The 24716-nt window shown below is 34.6% G+C and overlaps 3 protein-coding genes across 3 annotated transcripts; 1 reads left to right on the top strand and 2 right to left on the bottom strand.

Annotated features, from left to right (window-relative positions):
• The first annotated feature begins 2438 nt into the window (after nt 1-2438).
• On the top strand, nt 2439-3325 carry LOC107963666 (uncharacterized). The gene is made up of 2 exons (XM_016900098.2): nt 2439-2658; nt 2735-3325. The coding sequence occupies exons 1-2, from the start codon at nt 2599-2601 to the stop codon at nt 3323-3325; spliced, it is 651 nt and encodes a 216-aa protein (XP_016755587.1). The 5' UTR covers nt 2439-2598.
• A 21-nt stretch (nt 3326-3346) lies between these two features.
• LOC107963665 (peptidyl-tRNA hydrolase ICT1, mitochondrial) lies at nt 3347-6192 on the bottom strand. The gene is made up of 7 exons (XM_016900096.2): nt 5667-6192; nt 5276-5335; nt 5099-5181; nt 4255-4319; nt 4136-4169; nt 3892-3962; nt 3347-3786 (listed from the first exon to the last, which is right to left on the bottom strand). Exons 1-7 carry the CDS (start codon nt 5956-5958, stop codon nt 3696-3698), a joined length of 696 nt encoding a protein of 231 aa, XP_016755585.2. The 5' UTR covers nt 5959-6192; the 3' UTR covers nt 3347-3695.
• A 743-nt stretch (nt 6193-6935) lies between these two features.
• Nucleotides 6936-9051, bottom strand: LOC107963664 (myeloid leukemia factor 1). Its single transcript, XM_016900095.2, has 6 exons — nt 8831-9051; nt 8048-8616; nt 7888-7968; nt 7744-7819; nt 7536-7628; nt 6936-7443 (listed from the first exon to the last, which is right to left on the bottom strand). The coding sequence occupies exons 2-6, from the start codon at nt 8594-8596 to the stop codon at nt 7235-7237; spliced, it is 1008 nt and encodes a 335-aa protein (XP_016755584.1). The 5' UTR covers nt 8597-8616; nt 8831-9051; the 3' UTR covers nt 6936-7234.
• Nucleotides 9052-24716: the final 15665 nt, after the last annotated feature.

The following is a 24716-nucleotide window of genomic DNA, read 5'->3' as shown; positions in this document are numbered from 1 at the left end:
GAAAAGAAACAATTGGGATAAGATTTCGACACCCACAGGTAGTGAGGTTAATTTAAATTTATATAATTTTCTCTTATTTAGGAGTTTCTTTGAATTTTTAAAGAAATCTCGACATTCATGAGTGTCAAGTAATCTTAAATATTTTAAAATTTTCTTCGATTTAAACTAAACTAAATCTTAATAATTCAAGTTAAATTTTTTTTTAAAATTATATAAAATTCTCAATTCTTTCGAGTTTTATTCATAATTTATAAATCATGAATTAGGCAAAGAATTGTACCATATTTAAATAAGAAATTCTGTTGGTGATAAACATCAAATTTAGAAATATTATCCAAAGAAACTCAAATCCAATAATTAAGAACATCTGACTTGGCAAAGCTTATTCAATGCAAGGTATTCAAAGCAAAATCGTTTAGTTTTTGGAGCCTAGTGAAATTCAAGCTTAATCCAATTCATCATCATTAAAATTCTTTATATATATATATATATACTTAATATCAACATTGAAAACGACAACATATTATATACTCAAACTCAACTGCTATTTTTTAATCTTTTTCTATAGTTTAGTGGTAAATAACAGACTTAATATTTGTCAAAAACTTAATCATTAATTTCATCATTTTGCCTCCACTTGGGACTAATTAAATTACATTAAATCATTGTAACAAATAAATTTAATATAAAAATAAATAAGGGATAAATATTAATTTTTTTATTTTTTTATAATTTATATAAAAATAAAAAATAATATTCTCAAAATGATATAATTTAAGTGATAAATCTAACATTAATTTAATTAAAACATACAATAATACATTGTTGATTTGGTAGTATTAAATTAATTTTATATATAATTATTATTAATTTATGGAATTTTTATTACTTTGGGATGACGAAGACTATGATTAAATTAAGTGAAGATGATTGAATAGATATTTTCTTTCTATTTATTTTGCGTGCCAAAAATAAAATCCAACATTCACACTACCAATAAATGGGCTGCCATCGTCTTCACACTCACATTCACATGGAAGCAAAATCACATCCTACATATGCCTTATTGCTGTCGACCTCAATCCAAACTTGTAAAAACTTTGAATCTCCAAAGTGATTAAAATTAGAAATGAGTTAGAGCTGGAAATTGACTTAAATTATTCGAATTAACTATATATAAATTAATATGAAAATATAATTAGGAACTGTCGAAGGGTGATAAAGATCTTAACCTCTTAAAATGAAAATTTTCACTTTTAATCTTTTAAAATATATAAATTTTTAGGTTAGTACATGATTAAATTATATTTTAGCTCTTAAAACGATGATCTTTTAGCGATATAAACTATTAAAATGGTGTAATTGTATTGCAGTTCTTATACAAATATACAATTTAATTTACCCCTCAAAAGAATTTTACCTTCACCTTTAAATATGATGATCCGGATCTAAATGATTTCAACAAGTAAATCGAAATGATTTGTGCCTAAAATAGTTAAAACTCGAAATTGACCCAAACTCAAAATTAGCTTAAACTAAAATTATCTAAAAATTTTAAAATATGAATTAACTCATCCAAGTAAAATATCTTTGTATATTTAAGTAGTAAATTTTGATTTGGTTTAGACAATTACTTTTACACAATAACATTCAATATTCTTTTATATATATCCACTTATACCGAGATAAAATTATTCTAGTTTTATGCACTTTAAAATTTTTTGTATTAATAATATTTTAATAATTCAACCGTCATATTTCATATTTCATTCATATAAATTATGCATGTCACGTTTGGAGTAAATTAAAATTTTCTAAATATTTATTTTATATAAAAAAAACTTTTAACTGTTAAATATATATTAATATAGACATATTTTAAATTAATATGATAGAGATCTAAGATAAATTCAAAAATTTTCATGCATAATAAATACAAATATTATAAAAATTTAACGGTCGAATTATTAAAATATTAATCGTAAAATAAAATTAAATAACACGTGTGAAAGAGTGAAAAATAGACAACTTGTTATATATACGGAATTAGGTTATGAAATGAGGATATACAGAAAAGGACATCAATATAATGAAAATTATGCATGTAAAAGTATCTAAACAACGGCTAATAAACATGAAAACAAGCAGCAAGCAAGGTTGTACGTATAAAACACTGATTAATCCATTGATAAACAGGCTAGCATTAACTTCAACTTTAAATATTTTTCTCAAAGTAGGCTAAGCCGCGTAAATACTTCCCTTTCATCTCTTTTGAATAATCAATTTTAATAAACCCAAGTTGCCAAAAATCAAGGCCAAGCACCGAGAAATGTTGCTTTGAAATATCCGTTGATCATTTGGGTTATCTGCAATGAATGTACTATTGAAACAGACAATTTCAAAGGTCATGAAATAACCAGGTTGTTTCACATCAGTTATGGTTGAAACAATCTACACGTTGGATTTGTCTTTGTCCTGTTTTGTTTTAAACGGCCCAACACGTATCAGTTTTTATAAAATTTTGTTTGGTCTCCAATATAAAACCTGACACCTTACGTTCTTTTAATTTTCGGATTTATCTTGAAAAACGTTTAAGAAATGAAGCTGGTTTGGTGTCCCGAGACAGCAGCCAAGGCTTATATTGATACTGTTGAACTTGTAAGCATTTAATTTAAGCAATTTTCTGAAATTTTTTTATTTCATTGATTCCTGGTTAATTGTTTTTGTTTTGCAGTGTGGTGTTTGTAATGATTCTGGTATAGCGGAGCTTGTTTCGTCAATGGCTGCAGGGTGGAATGTGAGCTTCATTGTGGAGGCGTGGTCGCACGGTGGAGGTACCGCGACAAGCATCGGTTTAGCTGTTGCTTGTAGACATACAAATGGAAGACATGTATGTATAGTTCCGGATGAAAGATCGAGACTAGAATACGTTAAAGTCCTGGAAGTGGCCGGCATGTCACCGGAAGTGATTGTTGGCGAGCCTGAGGAGCTAATGAGTGAATTAAACGGCATAGATTTCCTGGTGGTGGATAGTCAGCAAAATCGCTTTTCCAGGGTATTGAAGCTAGCAAAGCTTAATAACAAGGGGGCAGTTATGGTATGCAAGAACACTAATCCCAGAAGTACCTCAAGTTTCAGTTGGAGAAATGTTGTCGATGATGGATCATATCGGCTCATACGCTCCATCTTTCTTCCGGTTGGGGAAGGATTGGATATAGCACATATAGGGACCTGTGGTGGAAATTCGAGTTCAAGTGAAGGTAAAAGGCGGTGGATCAAGCATGTCAATCGACGAACGGGGGAAGAATTTGCCATACGAAAGTAAAATAATGTCCAATTACTCCTCTTGAAAAAGAGACCATTCATTTATTTGTTGAATTGTATTTAGATTCTTGATTCTTAACATGATGAGAGATTTTAGACCTTAGAACATTCATATTTACTTCATTGAATAAATCACTAATGGTTTCCATGCAAAAATTTTGGCGTGTAATGTCTATAACAATGATGTGTCTCGGTAGCCTATGTTGGATATATGGTTATATTACATCAAGAGATGGTAGCTCTTTTGCCTAACCATGAATAACTTTTAAGGACGAAATACTCCTTCAAGCTCCGTTCCAGCCACCTACTTCTGGACTAAGATTCAATGATCTTCAGACACTATGAACTTTGATGAGTTGTGACACCACAATTTAGTCCCAACTGTCCCTGCTTCTTCGAAATGCTTTCTTGTCTGAAAGGACCTTCTTGCTTTTAAGGCGTTTTTGCTCCCCAATTGCAGCCCTGCAGGAAGCATGGAAACACAAAAAAAAATCGCAATCAGCACAGGTATTGCCAAACAGGTAAAACAGCTGCGCACGTGCACTTGTAAATGCAATGAAATCATACATCTTTGCGATTTTCTTCTTTTGTTCTTCCGATGGAGGTGGTGGCACATAAGCAGCAGCGTCAATGATTGCCTGTTTGGTTCAAGCAAAATGGACAAAAATATGATCAAGTCATCACCAGGTTCAGAAACCAAAAGATCAACAGCAAATCATACAACTCTGAAAATCTCACACTACGTTCAATTCAATTGCATCTTTGATGGATAACAACCAAATGCTAGGCATTAGAAAGACTGTTAACGAACCTGTAGTTTTGCCAAAGCATCATCGATGTTTCCCCTGAACAAAATACAATTCAAATGAATACATACATAACGCACTAAAAGGAAACAGAACAACAAAAATAAACAGGAGAGCGACAAACTTTTGAGTCCTAGTCTTGGTTGATGATATCACGACTTCTCCATCCTTGTTTATACGGTTCTTTTCCTGTTCATAGTGAGTTTAGGTTATTGAAAGATGAGAATTCCTGGACATAACCAGATGAAAGGAAATCTAAACTGCAAGCAAATGTGAAATAGTACGATCGAGGTCATATCTCTGAAACCAACAAAGCATTGTTAGCACTCCAAATTCAAGCACTTTCATCCATGTTGATGCTGTTTACAGTTCATTTGCGCTAAAGTCAGAATAATTCTTCAAGAATCACGTTTCCCTAGCTCTCATTTCTGTCCGTATAGCGTGATTTTCTTCTTGCCACTTTTATGACCTCTGATCATATTGTCACACTTTATCTTCTACCTTATGCAAATTCCCAGGAGACTTAACCAAAAGTACCATTTAAGTTCCCTTGAACAATCCTGAACTAGCCACGGACTTCACATAGCTACTATTATGCTGGTTTAGCTATGATCTCATCAAACAGTTCTAAATTACTACCGTATAAAAGCTACATTGCTCGATGATAATACCATAACTCCACAAACAAGACAAGCTATAAATAAAAGGGAAAAAAAAAACGAAGAAGTAAAAGTTGCTTGCTTCTGCTAGTCTTTGCAAAACATTGCTTAAAGCCTTCTCATTTTCAGCCATGGCACGATACTTTGGAGCTTTTCTCGATTTTGTGAGAATCAAGTATAAAATCACAGAGTTGTAAAAGTAAATTCAATGCACAAGTACCAATCAGCTTCATTTCAGTTCTTATCTCGGTAGTAAATGATTAGCAATATCATAAATTCTTTAAAAGATAATAGATGGCAGTGACAAACCATTTGCATAATCCTCTCTCTAATCCTGTCACTAAGCCAATAAGCCTGTTTTACATTGAACCGCATGTCCACCTTGGTGTTAACTGCACATGTAGCAACAAAAGTAAAACCACTATAAATCTTAGCAACAAGAGATGACATAGCTTCTCAAACATGAAGAAGATATATACAATATACCCTTGTTTACATTTTGACCACCAGGGCCACCACTCCTTGCAAAACTCACCGTAACATGATCTGTAAACAAGAATTCAGCACCATAAATGTTTATTGGCTCTTTGTAACTGCCCTAAAATGAAAATTTTAAGTTTTAGCCCCTCTAAAATCTAAAAAGTTATGAATTCATACATGATAAAATTGCAGTTCAACCTCGAGCTCCTAAAATGATAACATTGTGATTTTAGTCTTTCTAAAGATCATAAAGTTTAAAGCTTACAATAAAAATAAATAAATTTTGGGTCCATACAAATTTTTCATTTAATTTCGGCCATCCAAAAATAAATCCCGACTTTTCCTCTGACAAAAACAAACCCTATAACAGTAAAGCATATCGAATATCATTAGTTACCCAAAGTGATTTGAGGAGTGGGCTCATTCCCGGCGGAGCTGGCTCGCTCTTCCGCTTCCTGAAGGAGCTGCTGCATTTGCGAGAGACGAGCGGAGACTTTTCTGTCGGCATCGGCTTCGGGTGCGGCGCAACGAATGGGACTAAAACTGATTCTACGATTGGGCGTCAGTCGGATGAGGGGGTTACGGGAACAGGGAAGAAGCGGCCAACCGGAGAATGAGATGGGAGATAACGGCGGGTGATGGAGGAGTTGTTTCATAATCATGTTAGCACTTGTCCTAATAACTGACATTTGGAACTCTAGAAATGGCACTTTTGTCTTCAAAAACTTTGAGAGTTTGTGGTTCAAAATGTTTGTGCACAGCAGTTGTTTCTGGTTTGGGTTTTGTGGAATTTTTGGGGTTCGGGTTTGTTTTTAGGGAGTATTTGAGTGAACTCAGTGGCTTGGGTTGTTGCTTCTTTTTATGTGTGTTTTTGGTTTGACAAGGCACGTGGCACGTTGTCTTTTATGGATTATGAAAGGATTTATGTAAAATTATAAGTTCAAAAAATAGGAATTAAAAAAAAATGAAATTTGTTATCTAAATGGGTCGGATTTCCCAACTTAGCTCGGCTTAAATTTGTAAAAGGAAAAAATTACACTTGTGTTTTGTTATTATTTTAGACATTTTATTATTATATTGTTACTATTTTGATATAATTATTAATTTTCTATTATGTTTATAGTTATAAATTTAGTTTATTTTCTCCTAATTAATTTAATTATCTAAATAATATAAATTAAAATATTTGACGCATAAAATTTTAAAAATAATATAATTTTATTTAATAATTATTATTTGATGAGAAATTTAAAAAACAAATAAAAATACAAGAATTAAATTACTTTGAGTAATGAGAGAATTTAACCAAATCAAAGGGCAAATTGCAATACCTTGTCTAAACACTGATACAAGTACCAAAATTCAAACATTTAATCGCACGGGTACATGTTCCAATCCGTGAGCTAATGTACCCATACCTGATTATAGTTTCATGAACTAATTTCAAATATTCATATAATTCATCCTAGATTCAATTTATTTTGAGATTGGTGTAATATTTAAAATTTATGCACAGGTTAAAACTGCCCTACACTAGAAGGCATAAAACTTAATTTACAAATGTAACTGAAGTTTCCAATTCAATTCAATTAACCATTTAAGCTTTCAACAACAGGAACATATTAATATCCAACACAAATACACAAGGAAGAAACCATGAAAAGGGTAATCATCTCAACGTGCAAAGATTTATGCATTTAAAAATCCATATTATAATGTTGTAATATCCATACACAACCTAAAAGGGTGTCCATTTGCAGAAATTGTCTACACCTCTCTGCATTAACCACCACAACACCAAAAGGTCTTGTACTACAGAAACAGACACATGACAAAGATATGCTATCAATGGTCAGGAAACTGAAGAACTAGATAGGTAGTTATGTCCAAAAAAGGGCATGTTCATATGTTATATGAGAAAACACAATATAAACTCTATAGATGCTCAACTCAGTGCTTCAAAGTTCAAACTTGATTCTTTTTCTTCCCTAGTGTCTGAGAAATCTTATCTTTAAGGGCTCCCAAACCTTTCGCCTTTGTAGAATTCTGGCCGCTTGATAGCCCTGCACTGTCTTTGGCATCCATCATCGCTTTTCCCGACTGCTGAGAACGCTCGGTAGAAGGAAGTGCCCGTCCTCCATGACTCGCTTGCCCATTCTGACCCCAACATGTCCCTGAGACAATACTTCATGATGGTTAAATCAAATCGCAAAGTCTAGGTAACACAAAAACGAGCATGTTTAATGCATTCGAAGACGAATCTTACCTGTTGTATCATGGACATTAGAACTTCCAGACCAACCAGGCAAATGCTTTCTAGCATTACCATTCCAAGCTTCTTCAAAACCAGTAAGCTCATCTGTGTAACATTCACAGATTCGGATCATATGCATTAACTGCCCTGGACAAGTATATCTACCTCTACAAACAAGTATAACATACCCGATTGTCACATATAACTGTTCTTATCTTACCTTCATTCAAATTGTGCAAGGTCTGCATTGTTTCCACCCTACCATCCGAATTCAGCTTTCTCGTAAACGAATGACCCTACATCGAAAATTCTCATAAATTAACCCTACCATCACACTAATAGCAAATAACATCTTGAGAGGTACCTTGTCAAGAAGTCCCCTTGAAACCCGGTGGCTTGCTTGACCTGTAGCTGTGTTAGCTTCTTTGCTTTCTTCAAAGGTAATCTACACCACAACAATGGAATGTGAAACACATAAAAACAAATACAAGGGCCTATAAATGAACATTTCATTACATACTTACCCCATCACTTCCACTCCTCCTTGTTTTGGATGAAGTATAGTAAGCCCCATTAGCACCACCATACGTAACGGTGGAGCTTTGAAACGTAAAGCTACGAGTTTGAGGTGGTTGCTGTTGTCGTTGATATGAACCATTATAGCCATTCATATACTGCAAATGCCCATTCCTTCTCTCAGATTGTTCAGTTTCATCATCTGGTACCTCGACATGAGGTTCATCCTTAGACCTACCTTGTTTTCTGGGATTTTCTTTCATCTCTTTTTCATCATCAGAATCTAATTCTTGGATAATAGGACCCCTTGGTCGTTTTGGCTCTGGGGCTTGTTGTTCAATGAACCCAGATGGGTGCCTATCAGGGAAAGGATTATGACCAGGGCCAAAGAAGCTTGATTCAAACATGCTATCAAAAGGACGTGTGAAGAAAGGATCATCAAAAGGGTCCCTTCCATTAAAGAAATTGGATAGTAAACTTTTATGACCCCCAAAACCACCAAAGGGATCACCACCAAATTCAAAGAATGGATCCCTTCCGCCTCTGCCGCCCTGCATTTTCTTTTATCTTCTAAACTCTGCAACGAAATTTTAAAAAAAATTTACATACAAAAAGATGAAGCGATCGTATTACATTTCAGAAGCGATAATGTCGTTCAAAAACCAACCATTTCAAGGAACATTTTCACGTAAAAAATCACTGAAAGATAATACATAATTAGCAAGAAACAACGTGATCATCGTAACATAAACGAAAATTAAACCCCAAAAAGAAATAGAGAAAGATTGTACCTTTGAAATGAAAAAGAGGGGAAATTCAGGCAAATTTGGGGAGATGATCGAAAACCCAAAGTGCTAGGATGAATGATCGAAATGTTGTTTTAAGTGTCTATTTATTTGTATGGATTATTTTGAGGATTTTTTTAGAAATATATGTTTATGGTTTCTCTGATTTTGTACGAAAGAGATGGAAAGAAAGTTCTAGTAGATGGCCGAGTTCTCCCGAATAATTAACACCTCGATGCCCACGTGTGAAGCCATATATATGTTAATAGTAAATATATTTTATTTGGTTCTATCAATCCCGCAAGCTACGAAAGAAATAAATAGTTAATAATTAAATATGCTTTATTTAAGAATGAAGTCAAGGGTTGGCAACGTTCCGTCTCTCCAACAAATTTTTAAAATTTTTTATAATTTATAAAATTTTAAATTAATAACATTAAATTTATAATTTAAAATTTTAAAAATTATAATGATATAGATTATTAAAATGATAAAATTATATTTTTATTATGGTAAAAATATATAACTTAATTTTGATCTACAAATTTTTTAAGTTTTACCCCTAGGGATGTCAATTAGGCGGGGTGAGTGTAAGGGTGCTCCCTCCACAACCATTCCCGCCAAGAATTTTCATCTCCATCCCCTCCCCATGATCCACAAGACTAAAATCATCCTCGCCCCACCACCCACGTAGGCCGCAGACCAACCTAATCTCGGCTATACCCACCCTGTGACCCACTTCATATAATATATTTATAAATATCAATTAAATAAATATAAAGTAATTTTTTTATGAAAAAGTATGAAATACCTATCCTCCAGACTCCTATCACATATGTGACATTATTCTAACTGCCACCATTTAAAAATAATAATAAGTCAACGCGATCTTTTAATTGGTAAATAAAATATAACTTTAACACGAGTTTAAATTTCAAAAAATAAAGTCCTTACATAATATTCAAATGCAGACAATGTCTCAAATGCATTATAAATGTCTTTAAATGCAACACAAGTGCAAAAATTAAATACTATTAAATTAATAAAATATTATTAAGATAATTATTAAATTAAATTTTTATAAATATTTTTTATAACGACTCGATAGTCAGGGGTGTCAAAAAATGTATTTTTGGAACTCCATTTCGTAAACTAGACCCGTAAATATATATTTACGAGGCTAGCTTAGTAGCTAATTAATTTTTGGAATAATGAATTTTGTGAAATTAGGAGTTATTAAGGTATAGGGACTAAATCGCGTAAAATTTAAAAGTTAAATTATAAATTAAAATAAACTAAAGGAGATAAAGTAGCAATTGTATCACTTAATTATTGTTTGTGTGTAGGTGGCCGGCCATGAGCTATGTAACGTGCATGAATTATATTATATGTTATAATAATAATAATAGTTATAATAAAAGAAAAAAAAAAGAATGATAGTGGATGCATGCAAATTAAACAAAGAAAAAGAAAAAGAAGGGAACGCACCGCACTTGGGGCTTGGCGTTCAAATCTAAATTGGTTAGTACAATTTAGTCTCTATATTTGTAATTTTTATGTTTTTAGAATTTCGGTACTTAGGGCTACCCGACTTATATTGTAATTTTTAGTATTATTCAAGATTTTAGATGTTGACATTGTTGAATATTTATTTTAAGTATTAAAGATTAAATAGATAGATTTTTTAAGTTAAAAATGGAAAAGGACTAAATTATAGAATTAATTGTTGATTTTGAACAATAGGGACTAAATTGTGAAAAATTAAAAATTAAGGGGTCGAATTAGAAAAGAGGAAGCTAAATGTAGTCTAGAGTGAAATTAATATAAAAATATGAAGTTAATTGTGAAGGTTAAAATTAGTCTAGGTTTAAGGACTAAATTGAAGAATAAGCAAAATATAGTGTGAAAATTAAAATTTAATGTGAAGTTAAAATGTGTAATATTAATGTGATTTAATTGTTTTATTTCAAAGCTAACGTCGTACCAAAATCCTCGAGTAGAAAGGTAAAGGACAAAATCGACGTCGAATAGCTTGGAAATCACGGTTTGTGTTTCTATAATCTGAATTAAATAGTAAATTATTACATATATAATTGTTTGCATATGGTAAGCATTTGAGGTGAGTACTTTGGTACTTTGGGATTGAATTAAATTCATAATTGAAATGAAATAGATTGATTTTGTATATTATGAAATATATTGATTATGAATATATGTGTATTGAGAAAATTGTGATTATTATCAAATTGAATATATGCTTATATGTGATGATATACGTTCATGAAATTGAGACATTGGTTGTATTGAAAAGTGAAATGAATCCCTATTAACTATATCAGGCTGAGTCGGATATAGATAGCATGCCATAAGACAGGAAGAGTTTAGAGATTACTTCGACCTCAAGTCGATGAGGCACTGGGTGCCAATTTGCTTCAGTTTAAACCGGTGAGACACTGTGTGTCAATTTATATAGCGCTGGGCACAGTTATTATTTCGCATTTATCCGATGAGGCACTGGGTGTCAAACTAGTGTGTTGGTTGAATTCGTGTATCCATCTGAGTCTATGTCGTGTTAATAGGAGAAAGTAAAATAACAATTTATGTGATTAATAATGAAATGGGAAAGATGAGAAATGAATATGAGATGAGAAAATATTGAAATGGAAAATATGAGAAATTATTATGAAATGAGAAATGAAATATGAAATGATGAATTGAGATGTGAAACTTGAATGAATTCAAGTATTGATCAAAGATATGAATCATGCCATTGCATGAGATGATGTATTCAAATGTTGAATGAAATGCCATTGATATATACTTATATATTTGAACATGTGAAAAATCTTAGTAGATGTGAATAAGGAATGAGCAAAAATTATACTATTGAATTGAAACACATGAACAAAGCTTACTTGTCGCATTTTGCTTTTTTAAATACTTAAATCAACTTATGTTATTTAGATTATAGAAATACCACTGAGTTTTACTCAACGTGCAGTTTTTTTTCCGTCCACAGGCTAGGTACTGTTCGAATTATTGCCGACTCAGTGATGATATTTCATTTTGTAATAGCATGTACCTAGGGAGTCTTTTGTTGATATTGTTTATAAGATGTTGTTAACTTAGTTGCTAGTGAATTGATGGTTAAATGTGTATATGGTTGTGGTTGAGGCTATGTTGGTATGTTAGCCTAGTTTATATTTTGGTATGTGATAGTTTAAAGTCTAGTAGCTTAGTATAATGCTTGGTATGTGCTTAGCTTCATATTTGGTAACTTTAGAAGTTGAAAGTTAGTTCAAATATGGTAAATGTGTTATGAATGAAAGTTTTGAATGTTTGAGGTGTTGTTGATGTATTTGAACATATAAAATGTGGTCCCAATGAGGTAAATTGGTTCGGCATATTAGATGATGAATTTGGTGTTTTTTGGGCATGTTTAATCGTGTTTTGAATAGGTTGAATGATTGGTAATTGAGTTGCTTAGTGCCAAGTAAGTAGGAAACGATAAACTTTAGTTTTAAGATACTTTTGGGTGCATACGGCCTGGCTACACGGGCGTGTGTCACACACGGACAACACACATGGGCGTGTGACTCAAGTCAAAAAGTTACACGGCCTGACCACACGAGTGTGTGACCCTTGAAATCAAAAGTTTTGTAATTATTTTTTGAACTTCCAAATTGTTTCAAATTAATCCTTTCCTATTTTTAAACTATTTTTAGGGTCTCGTATACTTGTAATAGGGGCTATAAGAGTAACTTTTACTCTACATTGGAGTAGATTAGCAAACCTAAATTAAGTGCATTCCACTAACATCATTGAAGATAAATTAAAAAGATAATCGTAAACAGAGTATGGACTAATACTCTGATGCTAATAATTGGAATAATCTTGTATGTATCTGAATTTTGACATTCTAGAAAGGATAAATAGTGATAAGATTGTAGACAGTGGAAGACCAAGTTTAGAAATGCATAGCATAATTTATTATTCAAATGTATAAGGATCTAGCATGAAATTATTAGATTGTCGTAACCTGCCCCTGCATATTATAATGCTATTAGTTAGTTTATATGTTTATTATAATTGAATTAATTGTTTGATTTGTTACTAATGCTCGTGACCCTAATTCGACGACAGAAAGGGGTTTGGGGTGTTACATTTATTTTTTAAATATGTTTATTATATTATGCGAGGCGGGCAAGGATGGGGCGAGGTGGGTGGGGATGAGGCAGGTACAAGTATCATGGGTTGCGCATGGGAGCCCGCAACCATGACACATTTGTGCGATCCATCAAAAGGGAAGGACGTCATTTGGCCTAATCAGACTGGCTCATTGCTTGAAGAGATTGAAGGTCCATCTACAAGCTCGACAAATATGGAAACATGATCTTTGAAGATATGCAATCTTAGATATGATATGTAATCTTAGAAGATATGATTTTGCAATCCTAGAGATTTGATTTGTAGATACCCTTTAATCATAGCCGTTGATGTACTTGATTTGTACCGTTGGATTTGGAGAGGCTCAACTATAAATAGAGGCCTCTCCCCTCATTGTAAATCACTTGAGTTTTTTTTGAGCAATAAGAATTCTTGAGAGCATTCACTCAAATTTTTCTCTCTCTCTTGTGTTCTTATTTTTTGTGGCTTGTTCTTGTCTCGTTCTTCATTCATCTTGTTTGGCTTTGAATTGCTTTCGTTTGAGTTGTGTTTTTGAGAGGAATTCTGTTGAATCCTTCTTTTGTGGAAGATAGGCTGACTTAGGCATTTTTAGAACAAGAAACTACCTAAGGCCGTACGGATTGTGAGGCAAGAATCCTAAGTCCGTGACAGTTGGTATCCGAGCCAGTTCGAAAGCACTTTTGAGAGATGTCGAAAGAAGTTGTTGATCAGAATGAGCCAATGAAGACCCGTGGGAGGGCTAGAAAGGCTAGTCGATCGAGGGATATGCTGTCGAGCTTGGAAAATCGAGTGGTTAGTCTCGAGGAGTCCGTCGGTGACATGAAGGAGACACTCAAAGTGGTCTTGATCCGTATGGAGGAACTGAGGGAAGATAGCAATGAGTTTGTGTTGGACACCCTCAGATCCGCTTCAGACAAACTGACAGTGAGGGACGAAGCTCTTGAGGCCCTGGTGACTGCCATAAAGGAGGAAATTGCTGAGCTTAAGGGGGAGCTCAGAATCTGTAAGGCTGCCCTAGAAAATGGGATGTTCGCTTCGGGACCGAAGTAATGTCATGTGTGTTGACACCATTTTTTGATGAAAGATGGGGTTGACTTGGATTTTGAAAAAAAGAATGAAAACGGGAGTCGCCACCAATCTTTTTTTGATGAGGTGTGATCGGGTCACCTCGAAAAGTGGTTGTTTTTAATAAACAATTTAATTTTTATTAAAACAACGATTTTGGTCTGCGAAATTCAGAAAAACGGGTTCGGGAGCCGGTTACGCACAAGGAAGGGTTAGCACCCTCGATACGCCCAAAATTGGTACCTGGTTGATTACTTAATGTCTTGGTGTCGAAAATTAAAAACTCGAAAAGAATTTAAAAATACGATCCTTGTATTAAAACGTTGAAAATTTTCAGGAAAAAGGGAATATTTCACATTATTCGAGAAAGAGAATCATATCCAGTAAGTTAGGACACAATGTCTCAAATTCCCGATACGCGGATGAAAAATGCTTATTTAAAAGATATTTTATTATCTTGGTTTTAGAAATAAATCAGGCCCAGTAAGTTAGGGCACGATCTTTTCTTAATTCCCGAGATCGTTTAAAAACTTGAGTTTGAAAAGATTCGTGTTTTTAGATTTATTATGAAAATCGAAACCCATTAAGTTAGAGTACGATCCTTTTGAATCTAAACACGGAATATTTTTTAAAACAAATTTTGTCATACCGAGTAAAATAAAACACGAAAATCGTAGTAAAAAAATGTGAAAACAAATTACATTGTTGTTATATGTGGTAAAATCATAATACATATAAAAAATAAAAGATAATACGAGCAATAGCAACGATATAAAATAAATAAAAGTCATACCTACAATCATATAAAATAACAATATATATAATCAAATAAATTAAAACATTCATTCAAAATAATAACGAAAATGAAATAAATAAGTAACAAATACAATTAAATATAAAAGGATATATATAGACATAAACTAAAATATGTATATATATAAATTAGCAAAATGTATAAAGTATATTTTAATATATAAAAGAAGCGATGAATATGTATATATAAAAATATGTACATATATATGGGTGTATAAAACTATGGAATATGAAAATAATAAAATACATATAAAAGTAAGTACATATATGTGTTGAAAAATAAAAGAAAGTATGTATGTACAAATTAAAGTTTAAAAATAATGAAAATATACGTATGTATACGAATAAATACGTTAATTTTGATACATGTTTAAAAAATATATTGAAAATGTATATATGTATTTATGTAAATTAAGATATACAAAAATATGTATATACGTACATATAAAAATATATATATACTTATAAAATAAAAGGATATGTATGTATATAAATTAATAGTAACATGTGTGTATATACGGATTAAAAAAAGGTATATTTTAAACTATAAAGATTATGTATAAATATGTATATATTTAGGAAAATGAAAATATATAAATGTATAGATATATACATAAGTTGAAAAATATATAAACTATATAAGTATATATGTTATAAAAACAATGTATGTATATCACAAAAATATATGCATGTATATGTATATGTGCCGAAAATCTAAATAAAATAAACATAAACAAATAAGTAATAATAATAATAATAATAATAATAAAATAAACAAAATAATAAAGTGGCTAAAAAAAGGGGCTAAATCGAAATAAAAAAAGAAAATACTGGGCGAATTTGGAATGACAAAGGACGAAAAGGACCAAAATGTGACTCGCGCGAAAGGATGGAGGGTCAAAACAGAAAATATTCCCACGTGGTCCAAACGACGTCGTTCTAACAAAGCCTGAGCAGACGGTCGATGGACCAAATCGTAAGAAAGATGGAAATTTAGGGCAAAATTAAAACAAATAATAAAAGGGAATAGGACCCAATTGTACGGCCTCAAAAAGCGGAAGGACTGAGGGTGCAAATAACCCCTCTGGTCCAAAAACACGCGGATCCCAGGCGGTACGGGTCGGGTCTCGGGTCAGGAGCCCAAAACGACGCCGTTTTGGGGCTGTCCTGACCCTATCAAAACGGTGCCGTTTTGCATTTACTATAAATATTAAAAAAACTTAAAACCCATCAGTTTTAACCATTTTAAAACAGAGAGAGAGCCTTCTCCTCTCACTTTCTCGGTCCCTTTTCGACCGGTCATCGGGCCACCGTCCAACGGCCGCCGCGCACGGTGGTCGGAGGCCCAAAATCGGACCTTTTCGGTCCCTTTTTGAAGCCAATCGCCTCTAGACCATAGATCCATGGCGGCATGTCGAGAAAGATGAGCCCAGAATCGGAAAACGAGGAGAGACCGCTCGTCTCCTCCTCCACCGGCGACGACGAAGACGGGCTCCGACGCCGGCCTTCGAAACGAAATGGTCCATTTCTTTTCCTTTATTTCTTTTGTTTATAAGAGTAGTCAAACAAAAATGAATAAATAAAAAAAATGTAGAATGCCCGAATAGGAAAGAAGAAAATGCTATCAACCTTCAATTTTCTTCTCTTTATTGAGTTGTTTTTTTTTTACCCAAAATCGGAGAGCCCCCTTGTTACATTTTTCTTTTTTATTTATATAGCCGATTACAATGCCTATTTCTATTATTTTGCCCTGTTTGTGTCTCTGCCTTGCGTGTTTGTTCCTTTCCTTGCAGGTGGAGCAGGTGGAGCGACGTCAGAAGGGCAGGTGATCGGCGGAGTTGGTGGCGGTGGCAGAGGGCAAGTGGACTAGGTGCGGCGGCTAGGGTTAGGGGTTAGGTCTAATTAGTGTTTTGGGCTATTTGGGCTGTGGTTTGTTGTAATGGGTAAATTTGGGTAGATTGGGCTGAAATGGGTTAGGTCAAAATGGGCCTGGGTAGTTTTTAGGCTAAAATTTGTTATTGGGCCCTGGGTCAAAAATTGGGTTTGTACAGCTGCCCCTCTTTGCTCGTTGTCGTGTAACGATAACAGAGCAAAGACCAAGAAAGGCCAATTTTGTCCGGTCTTGCCGAATCTTGACTTCTTCTAGTGCTTCTTTTCTTCAAATAGCCTCCTTCCAGTCCACTATGTCTTGTTGCTTCGATCCACTCCACTGCACTTCAGAGTGATGCGTCCTGTAGCCTTTATCTTCTTCGTAGCAACTTCAGGGGGACGAGGTTTGTGGTTTTCAATCTATTCCACTGCATCTTCAGGGAAATAAGACTTGATGCGACCTACTCTGCTGTAACCTCAGAGAGATAAGATCCTTTATTTTAACCCACTCCACTGTAACTTCAGGGAGATAGGATAGTGTCTTCGATCTACTCCGCTGTAATCTCCGGAAGATAAGATCTCTCATTTTAATCCGCTCCACTGTAACTTCAGGGAGATAGGATTTCTGGCTTTAGTTTGCCCCACTGACTTCAGGGGGACAAGATTTGTAATTTCCAACCTATTCCACTACAGGTCAGGGATATAGGACTTGTGGTTTGAATCCGCTTCCTTACACTTGAAGATAAGATTTGCTGTCTTTGATCTGCTCTGCTACGGCTTAGGGAGACAGAATCTGTAACCTTTAACCAGCTCCAATGCAACCGATGGAGGCAAGGCTTTGTTTTTTTTTTTGATCTGCTTTGCTGTTAATGCAGGAAGGCAAGATCTGCTTCTTTAACTAGCTCCACTGCAATCGATGGATGCAAGGCTTTGTTTTCGATCTGCTTCGCTGTTAATGTAGGAAGGCAAGATCTGCTTCTTTAACCAGCTCCACTACAACCGAGAGAGGCAAGGTTTGTGTCTTCGACCTGCTTCACTGTCAATGCAGGAAGGCAAGATCTTTTGTCTTCAACCAGCTCTATCACAACCGAAAGAGGCAAGGTTTGTGTCTTCGATCTGCTTCGCTGTCAATGCAGAAAGGCAAGATCTTTTGTCTTCAACCAGCTCTATCACAACCGAAAGAGGCAAGGTTTGTGTCTTCGATCTGCTTCGCTATCAATGCAGAAATGCAAGATCCTTTGTCTTCAACCAGCTCCATCACAACCAAGAGAGGAAAGGTTTGTGTCTTCGACCTGCTTCGCTGTCAATGCAGGAAGGCAAGATCTTTTGTCTTCAACCAGCTCCATCATAACCGAGAGAGGCAAGGTTTGTGTCTTCGACCTGCTTCGCTGTCAATGCAGGAAGGCAAGATCTGCAACTTCATTAATCTGTTCTCTGGGGAACATGGCATGTATGTTCTATTTTATGAACCTAATTATGCCTAGTGATTAGGATGACATGATCAAATGCTCCTAACTAGATGCGTATGAATGACATTTGAATGAATGCAAAATGTCATGAAAATGACTCCTTAATGCTTAAGTTATCATCACGCAAAAGCTTATTAAGGTTTTATCACTGACGTACTACAACGCCTTTTTGCTCGTCGGGTATATCCAAAGAAACACTTAATCTGGTTGCCCCCCACTGTAAACCTTAAAGTTTAATCTATTAGGGCACAAAATTTGTACCATCATTCTCCCTCTACAATCCAAGGGTAGAAAGGTATGACTTTTCTCAATCTTCTCCTATCGCAATTCAATGATATTGAATGTGAAACTCTTTGGTCATTTACCTCATTCCCAAGGTGTCATACCAAATGCTCATGCACAATTGCAAAATTTTCTTCTCCCAGAAGACCTTCTCCTTTTGCCTGGTAAACATCGCTTGTTGGCTCATTGAAGCTTTGCCACCAACACGACATCTTGTCATTTTGCTCAATCAATATTTGGACAACAAAATCTGAAGAGAAAGTCCAAACTTAGACTCTTCCTTCTCAAATTTCCAACCTTCAAATTTGGCATGTTCTAAACAATAGTCCTGTTTCAGGTTCCTGTATTATTTAGAAACTTTTCAGAGTAATATGCAAAACTTCCTTTGTGAAAGTTTTATTAGTCCATTAATCATTATTCCAATGCTTGCAAAAAGGTCATAACAATGGATAAGAATAAAGTTGGTTCTGAGCATAGCTCGAAAGAACAAATTATCGAAAATAGTGAAGAAGGACAACAAAAGAATTAATTGGGAATGTATATCTTGGAAAGAAAGAAAAAGTATTCCAAGAACAACAAATAACATGAGAATTGGGTGCCCCAGATATCACAGCTTGGATTTCTCTACACAAACTTTCTGAAGACCCTTTTGAGTTGGACATGTGTTTAGGGGATCTACAATGCTCTGTCGATGCCCCCAAGATGTCGCCTATCCTTTCCTGTTGATTCAGGTATGGCAAGATCAACACATGCCTCAATATGAACAAAACTTGAGCAGCTTATATCACCTCATGCCCCATTCTGATCAATATTTGAGCCGCCCTTTTCGGGTTTTCAACTCAAATCCCCTTTGGCCTAAGGTGCCCTTTGCGGGTTTTCCCCTTAGCCTCTCCATTTTTACTTTTTCATTTTTTTATTTTTCATCTTCTTCTTCTTCTCTCTTTTTTTTTTTTGAATCAAAGTGCCCTTTTGCAGGTTTTCACCTTGGTCCTTCCTTCTTCTTTAAACGAAGTGTTTCTAGACTGGATCCGAGTTTATAGGATTAGCAATCTCACTCAGGATCAGTGCTCTTCTAAAAATGGTCTTCTTTACAACATAGGGACTTTCCTAGTTTGGCATTCATTTCCCTTTAGAATCCTTTCGTTTAAGGAAGAGTCTTTTTCAACCTCCAGCCCTCTTGTGGAATTCTCTGAGACGAGCACGTTTATTATGGGCTTATATTATTTATTTATGGTACATCTGACCCTGATGAATAGCTTTTAACCCTTTTCCTAGGGCCAACTAATCACATTGCGATTGGATCCCTTCATCAAGCAACGAGGGGATTTTAATAGGTAGAACTACCTCAATCCTGTAAACCAAAAAGAGAAGTGTTGCCCCAATACCGATGTTCGACAAACAATGAGGGTAAATGGTAATTTCTCACATCGATCCTCGTAAGTCTCAGTCATTTTCCTTCAATTTCTGATGTTCAACTCTAGGAACTTCAGTGACGAATCGTGGTGTCCACTTCTGAGCTAACTTGAGATTTCAGCTATCGTGCTATTGTTTAACCTCAATGCATTCTCCAATACTCTCTTCTCTGAAATTCTGTATCGGTATACGATGCCTTTAGCTCATGAAACAATGCCCATTAGAAGTCTTCGATAATGGCGATGTCCATGCCCCATTGTGCTCAAAATTTGAGTCACCTTTTTCGGGATTTCATCTCAAAACCTTATTTGGTCATAAAATGCCCTTTGCGGGCTTTCGCTTTGGCCTCTCCTTTTTTTTCTTTTCTTTTTCATTCTGATTTTTCATCTAGGTTTCTCTTTTTTCATTCTTCTTTCTTTTTCTCATTTTCATTTTGATCTTGATTTTGATTTTTTCTTCTTTTTGTTTTTTTATTTTTATTTTTGATTTTTTCATTTTCATTTTGACTTTGATTTTGATTTTTCTTTTTTCCTTTTTGATCTTAAGCCTTTTGGGGCGCAACTGCGACAAAAACTTTGGATCTTCCTCTTTGATCAGGATGGACCCAACAACAACCTGAAGAGATGGAAATTCGACTTCAAATGGGCAAAGCTATGCTGAATTGACGAGAACGGTATTGCCCCGGTAAAGAATTGCATCGTTCGCACTGTAAATTTCTGACATCGTGCTGTTGTGCAGGTTTTATTATAAGAATCGAGGCATACCCTGGTATGATCATACAAAGACATCTTTGAATTTTTCGTCTCTGTAGGCAGGTCAATTCTAGTCTTCATCGAGCTCACAATTTCTAATGATTCACTGAGAGGTAGGATCTGTTTATCCTTTTGTTCTACCATCCTCAACAAGTTTGGAGATAAGCTACGATCTGTGTCATCTTCAAAGTCGTGAGATCCCTCAAAACACATATCTCGCTCAAAAGGAGGTTCTAAGTCTGTGGCAGTGTCATTCATGTCGTTGATATCCAGGGACCTATTGTAGGTACAAAATAATATATAAAGAATGTATGAATTTAAGAATAAGTATCTGCACAGTATGATTATGAATGAACAAAAGAATGATTTGGATGGAAGAATAAAAGAATGATCAATGAAAAAATATTAGTTCAAAAGATCGCAAAGATGCATTCCAAAAGCCTTTTTCACAAAAGACTTCTTGTTGCTCTAGGCTGAAAGCAACAAGTGTGTTTTGAATATTACTCTGAGTAAGCTCTAAATACTACAAAGGTTTCTTTAGAAAACTCCCAGGTTTTATAAGAGCGAACATCTAATAAGATCCCTTTTCAATTATGCCTTCATATATGGTATTGATGTGACAACTTCCCAACACTTTCTCATATATTGCGTTCACCCCATTGTTAATCATGATTGGGTGGCGAATTTTCTGCATTAGATGAGTCACCAAACTTGACGACACCCATGTTGATGAGCTTTTCAACCAGTTTCTTGAAGGCTATGCAGTTCTCTATGGAATGCCCCGTATTTCCCGCATGATACTCGCATTGTGCATTCGCATCGTACCATTTGGGGTTCGGAGGCTGTGGAGGTTTCGTGTAGAGAGGGGCGACAATACGTGCGTTGAATAAGCTTTGATACAACTCCTTATATGACATCGGAATTGGCGTGAATTGAAGGTTCTCAGTGCCTTGCTTCACATACGACTCTTGTCTAGATGAACCTTGCTGACTAGTAATCACCTTTCTTGGCTGTGTAATCGATTTGTTGTAGGTGTTCACATTGCTCACATCATTTTCCTTCTTCTTCAAGTCTGACCTTCTATTATTCTCCCCAGCATCAATCTTTCCACTTCTCACGGCACTTTCAATCATTTCACCGCTCATGACTATGTCTAAAAAACTCATCGAAGCGTTTCCCAACATGTGAGTGATGAACGGGGCCTTCAATGTGTGGATGAAGAGCATCGTCATTTCTTTCTCCAGGAGTGGCGGCTGAACTTGAATAGCGACCTCCCTCCACCTTTGTGCGTATTGCCTAAAACTTTCATTAGGCTTTTTCTCCATATTTTGAAGGGTAACTCTGTCAAGGACAATATCAGCTACATGACTGTATTGTTTCATAAAGGCTTGTGCTAAATCCCTCCAAGAACTAATCTGGATACGTGTCAATTGATTGTACCACTTAGACGCTGCCCCTGTGAGGCTATCTTGAAAGCAGTGTATGAGCAGTTGGTCGTTGTTGACGTATCCGGCCATACGCCTACAGAACATAGTAATATGAGCTTCTGGGCAGCTGGTCCCATTATATTTCTCGAATTCCGGCATCTTAAATTTGTAAGGAAGTACCAAATCCGGAACTAAACTCAGATCTTTCGCATCTATTCCACCATAGCCGTCGATACTTTCTATCGCCCTAAACTTCTCTTCAATCCATTTCCATTTCTCCTCAAACTGCTTTGGTAACTCCTCCTTCGTCTTGTCTTTCTCCGCTACTTCATCGAAGTCCGGGACAACCAGATTATCGTCAGGACTAGAACCAGATCTGACCTGAAGGTTCTTCGGTATTGAAGCGTCACCTTGAAAGTGTTGAGGCCTAATTGAAACAGAAGATCTTCGTGGATGTGGTTCAATCTGAATTTGCGCTTGCGGAGGCGTGTATCCTGGAGAAAAAAGTGGCTCATCATTGTTTCCTTCTTCATCGCAAACCACAGGATTTTTCCCTTTATCCACTTCCTTGGTTATTAATTGCGTCAATTTAGTCATTAGTTCATCTTGAGACTCCTTCACCTTTTGTGCCATGTCTTTCTGGATCTTTTCCATATGTTCTTTCATTTGCACCTGTAACTGGTCTTGCATCTCTTTCTGCGTTTGCTCCAGTTTCTCTAATCTTTGATCCATTTCTTTGGCTTTGCGACGAGTACCGTAAGGATGTTTGGTTGATTGGTTTTCCAGATTAGCTGAAATAATTTTACATAATTAGGGTCACTTCGTGAAAATCTAATGCATATGATGCAATGTAATGCAAATGCATGAAATGAATGCCTAAAGAGACGTTGATTCTGATTCAATTACATTTAGGAAGCTTTTCTAGAAAGCAAATTCCCTTACATAAAACGGATACATGTACGACCTCACCCTCATATTCCAAGAAACAACATCGATTTTTTCTTCATCCGCATGTTTGAGGTAATCTCACCAATAGATGCCATTGCTAGCTCATTTTCTTGATCTTGGTCGCGATCCATCATCTGCCCATCTTCATAAGGCTCGTCAGCTTGTTGAAGGCTTTTGGACAATCGTCTTGAATCCCCAGGCCACCAAGCAAGGTCACGAACTCTTCCATCGCCATTCTTGTGTTTCTCAGAATATGTTTGGGAAGTCGTATTGTTTTCCACTTTATCAAGGAATTCGTATTCCCCAGTGGAGTCGCCAAGCTGTTGACACCATTTTTTGATGAAAGATGGGGTTGACTTGGATTTTGAAAAAAAGAATGAAAACGGGAGTCGCCACCAATCTTTTTTTGATGAGGTGTGATCGGGTCACCTCGAAAAGTGGTTGTTTTTAATAAACAATTTAATTTTTATTAAAACAACGATTTTGGTCTGCGAAATTCAGAAAAACGGGTTCGGGAGTCGGTTACGCACGAGGAAGGGTTAGCACCCTCGATACGCCCAAAATTGGTACCTGGTTGATTACTTAATGTCTTGGTGTCGAAAATTAAAAACTCGAAAAGAATTTAAAAATACGATCCTTGTATTAAAACGTTGAAAATTTTCAGGAAAAAGGAAATATTTCACATTATTCGAGAAAGAGAATCATATCCAGTAAGTTATGACACAATGTCTCAAATTCCCGATACGCGGATGAAAAATGCTTATTTAAAAGATATTTTATTATCTTGGTTTTAGAAATAAATCAGGCCCAGTAAGTTAGGGCACGATCTTTTCTTAATTCCCGAGATCGTTTAAAAACTTGAGTTTGAAAAGATTCGTGTTTTTAGATTTATTATGAAAATCGAAACCCATTAAGTTAGAGTACGATCCTTTTGAATCTAAACACGGAATATTTTTTAAAACAAATTTTGTCATACCGAGTAAAATAAAACACGAAAATCGTAGTAAAAAAATGTGAAAACAAATTACATTGTTGTTATATGTGGTAAAATCATAATACATATAAAAAATAAAAGATAATACGAGCAATAGCAACGATATAAAATAAATAAAAGTCATACCTACAATCATATAAAATAACAATATATATAATCAAATAAATTAAAACATTCATTCAAAATAATAACGAAAATGAAATAAATAAGTAACAAATACAATTAAATATAAAAGGATATATATAGACATAAACTAAAATATGTATATATATAAATTAGCAAAATGTATAAAGTATATTTTAATATATAAAAGAAGCGATGAATATGTATATATAAAAATATGTACATATATATGGGTGTATAAAACTATGGAATATGAAAATAATAAAATACATATAAAAGTAAGTACATATATGTGTTGAAAAATAAAAGAAAGTATGTATGTACAAATTAAAGTTTAAAAATAATGAAAATATACGTATGTATACGAATAAATACGTTAATTTTGATACATGTTTAAAAAATATATTGAAAATGTATATATGTATTTATGTAAATTAAGATATACAAAAATATGTATATACGTACATATAAAAATATATATATACTTATAAAATAAAAGGATATGTATGTATATAAATTAATAGTAACATGTGTGTATATACGGATTAA

Source organism: Gossypium hirsutum, chromosome A03 (genome assembly GCF_007990345.1).
Source record: "Gossypium hirsutum isolate 1008001.06 chromosome A03, Gossypium_hirsutum_v2.1, whole genome shotgun sequence".
NCBI lineage: Eukaryota > Viridiplantae > Streptophyta > Magnoliopsida > Malvales > Malvaceae > Gossypium > Gossypium hirsutum.
This window is presented reverse-complemented; position numbering and strand designations above follow the sequence as displayed.

Coding starts and splice junctions, on each gene's coding strand:
- LOC107963666 (XM_016900098.2), top strand. CDS start 2,599: ATGAAGCTGGTTTGGTGTCCCGAGACAGCAGCCAAGGCTTATATTGAT. Junction 2,659..2,734: donor ATATTGATACTGTTGAACTT/GTAAGCATTTAA, acceptor TTTGTTTTGCAG/TGTGGTGTTTGTAATGATTC.
- LOC107963665 (XM_016900096.2), bottom strand. CDS start 5,958: ATGTCAGTTATTAGGACAAGTGCTAACATGATTATGAAACAACTCCTC. Junction 5,336..5,666: donor CACTCCTCAAATCACTTTGG/GTAACTAATGAT, acceptor TCTTGTTTACAG/ATCATGTTACGGTGAGTTTT. Junction 3,787..3,891: donor AAGAAGAAAATCGCAAAGAT/GTATGATTTCAT, acceptor TGCTTCCTGCAG/GGCTGCAATTGGGGAGCAAA.
- LOC107963664 (XM_016900095.2), bottom strand. CDS start 8,596: ATGCAGGGCGGCAGAGGCGGAAGGGATCCATTCTTTGAATTTGGTGGT. Junction 7,969..8,047: donor GGAGGAGTGGAAGTGATGGG/GTAAGTATGTAA, acceptor GTTGTGGTGTAG/ATTACCTTTGAAGAAAGCAA. Junction 7,820..7,887: donor CAAGGGGACTTCTTGACAAG/GTACCTCTCAAG, acceptor TTTTCGATGTAG/GGTCATTCGTTTACGAGAAA.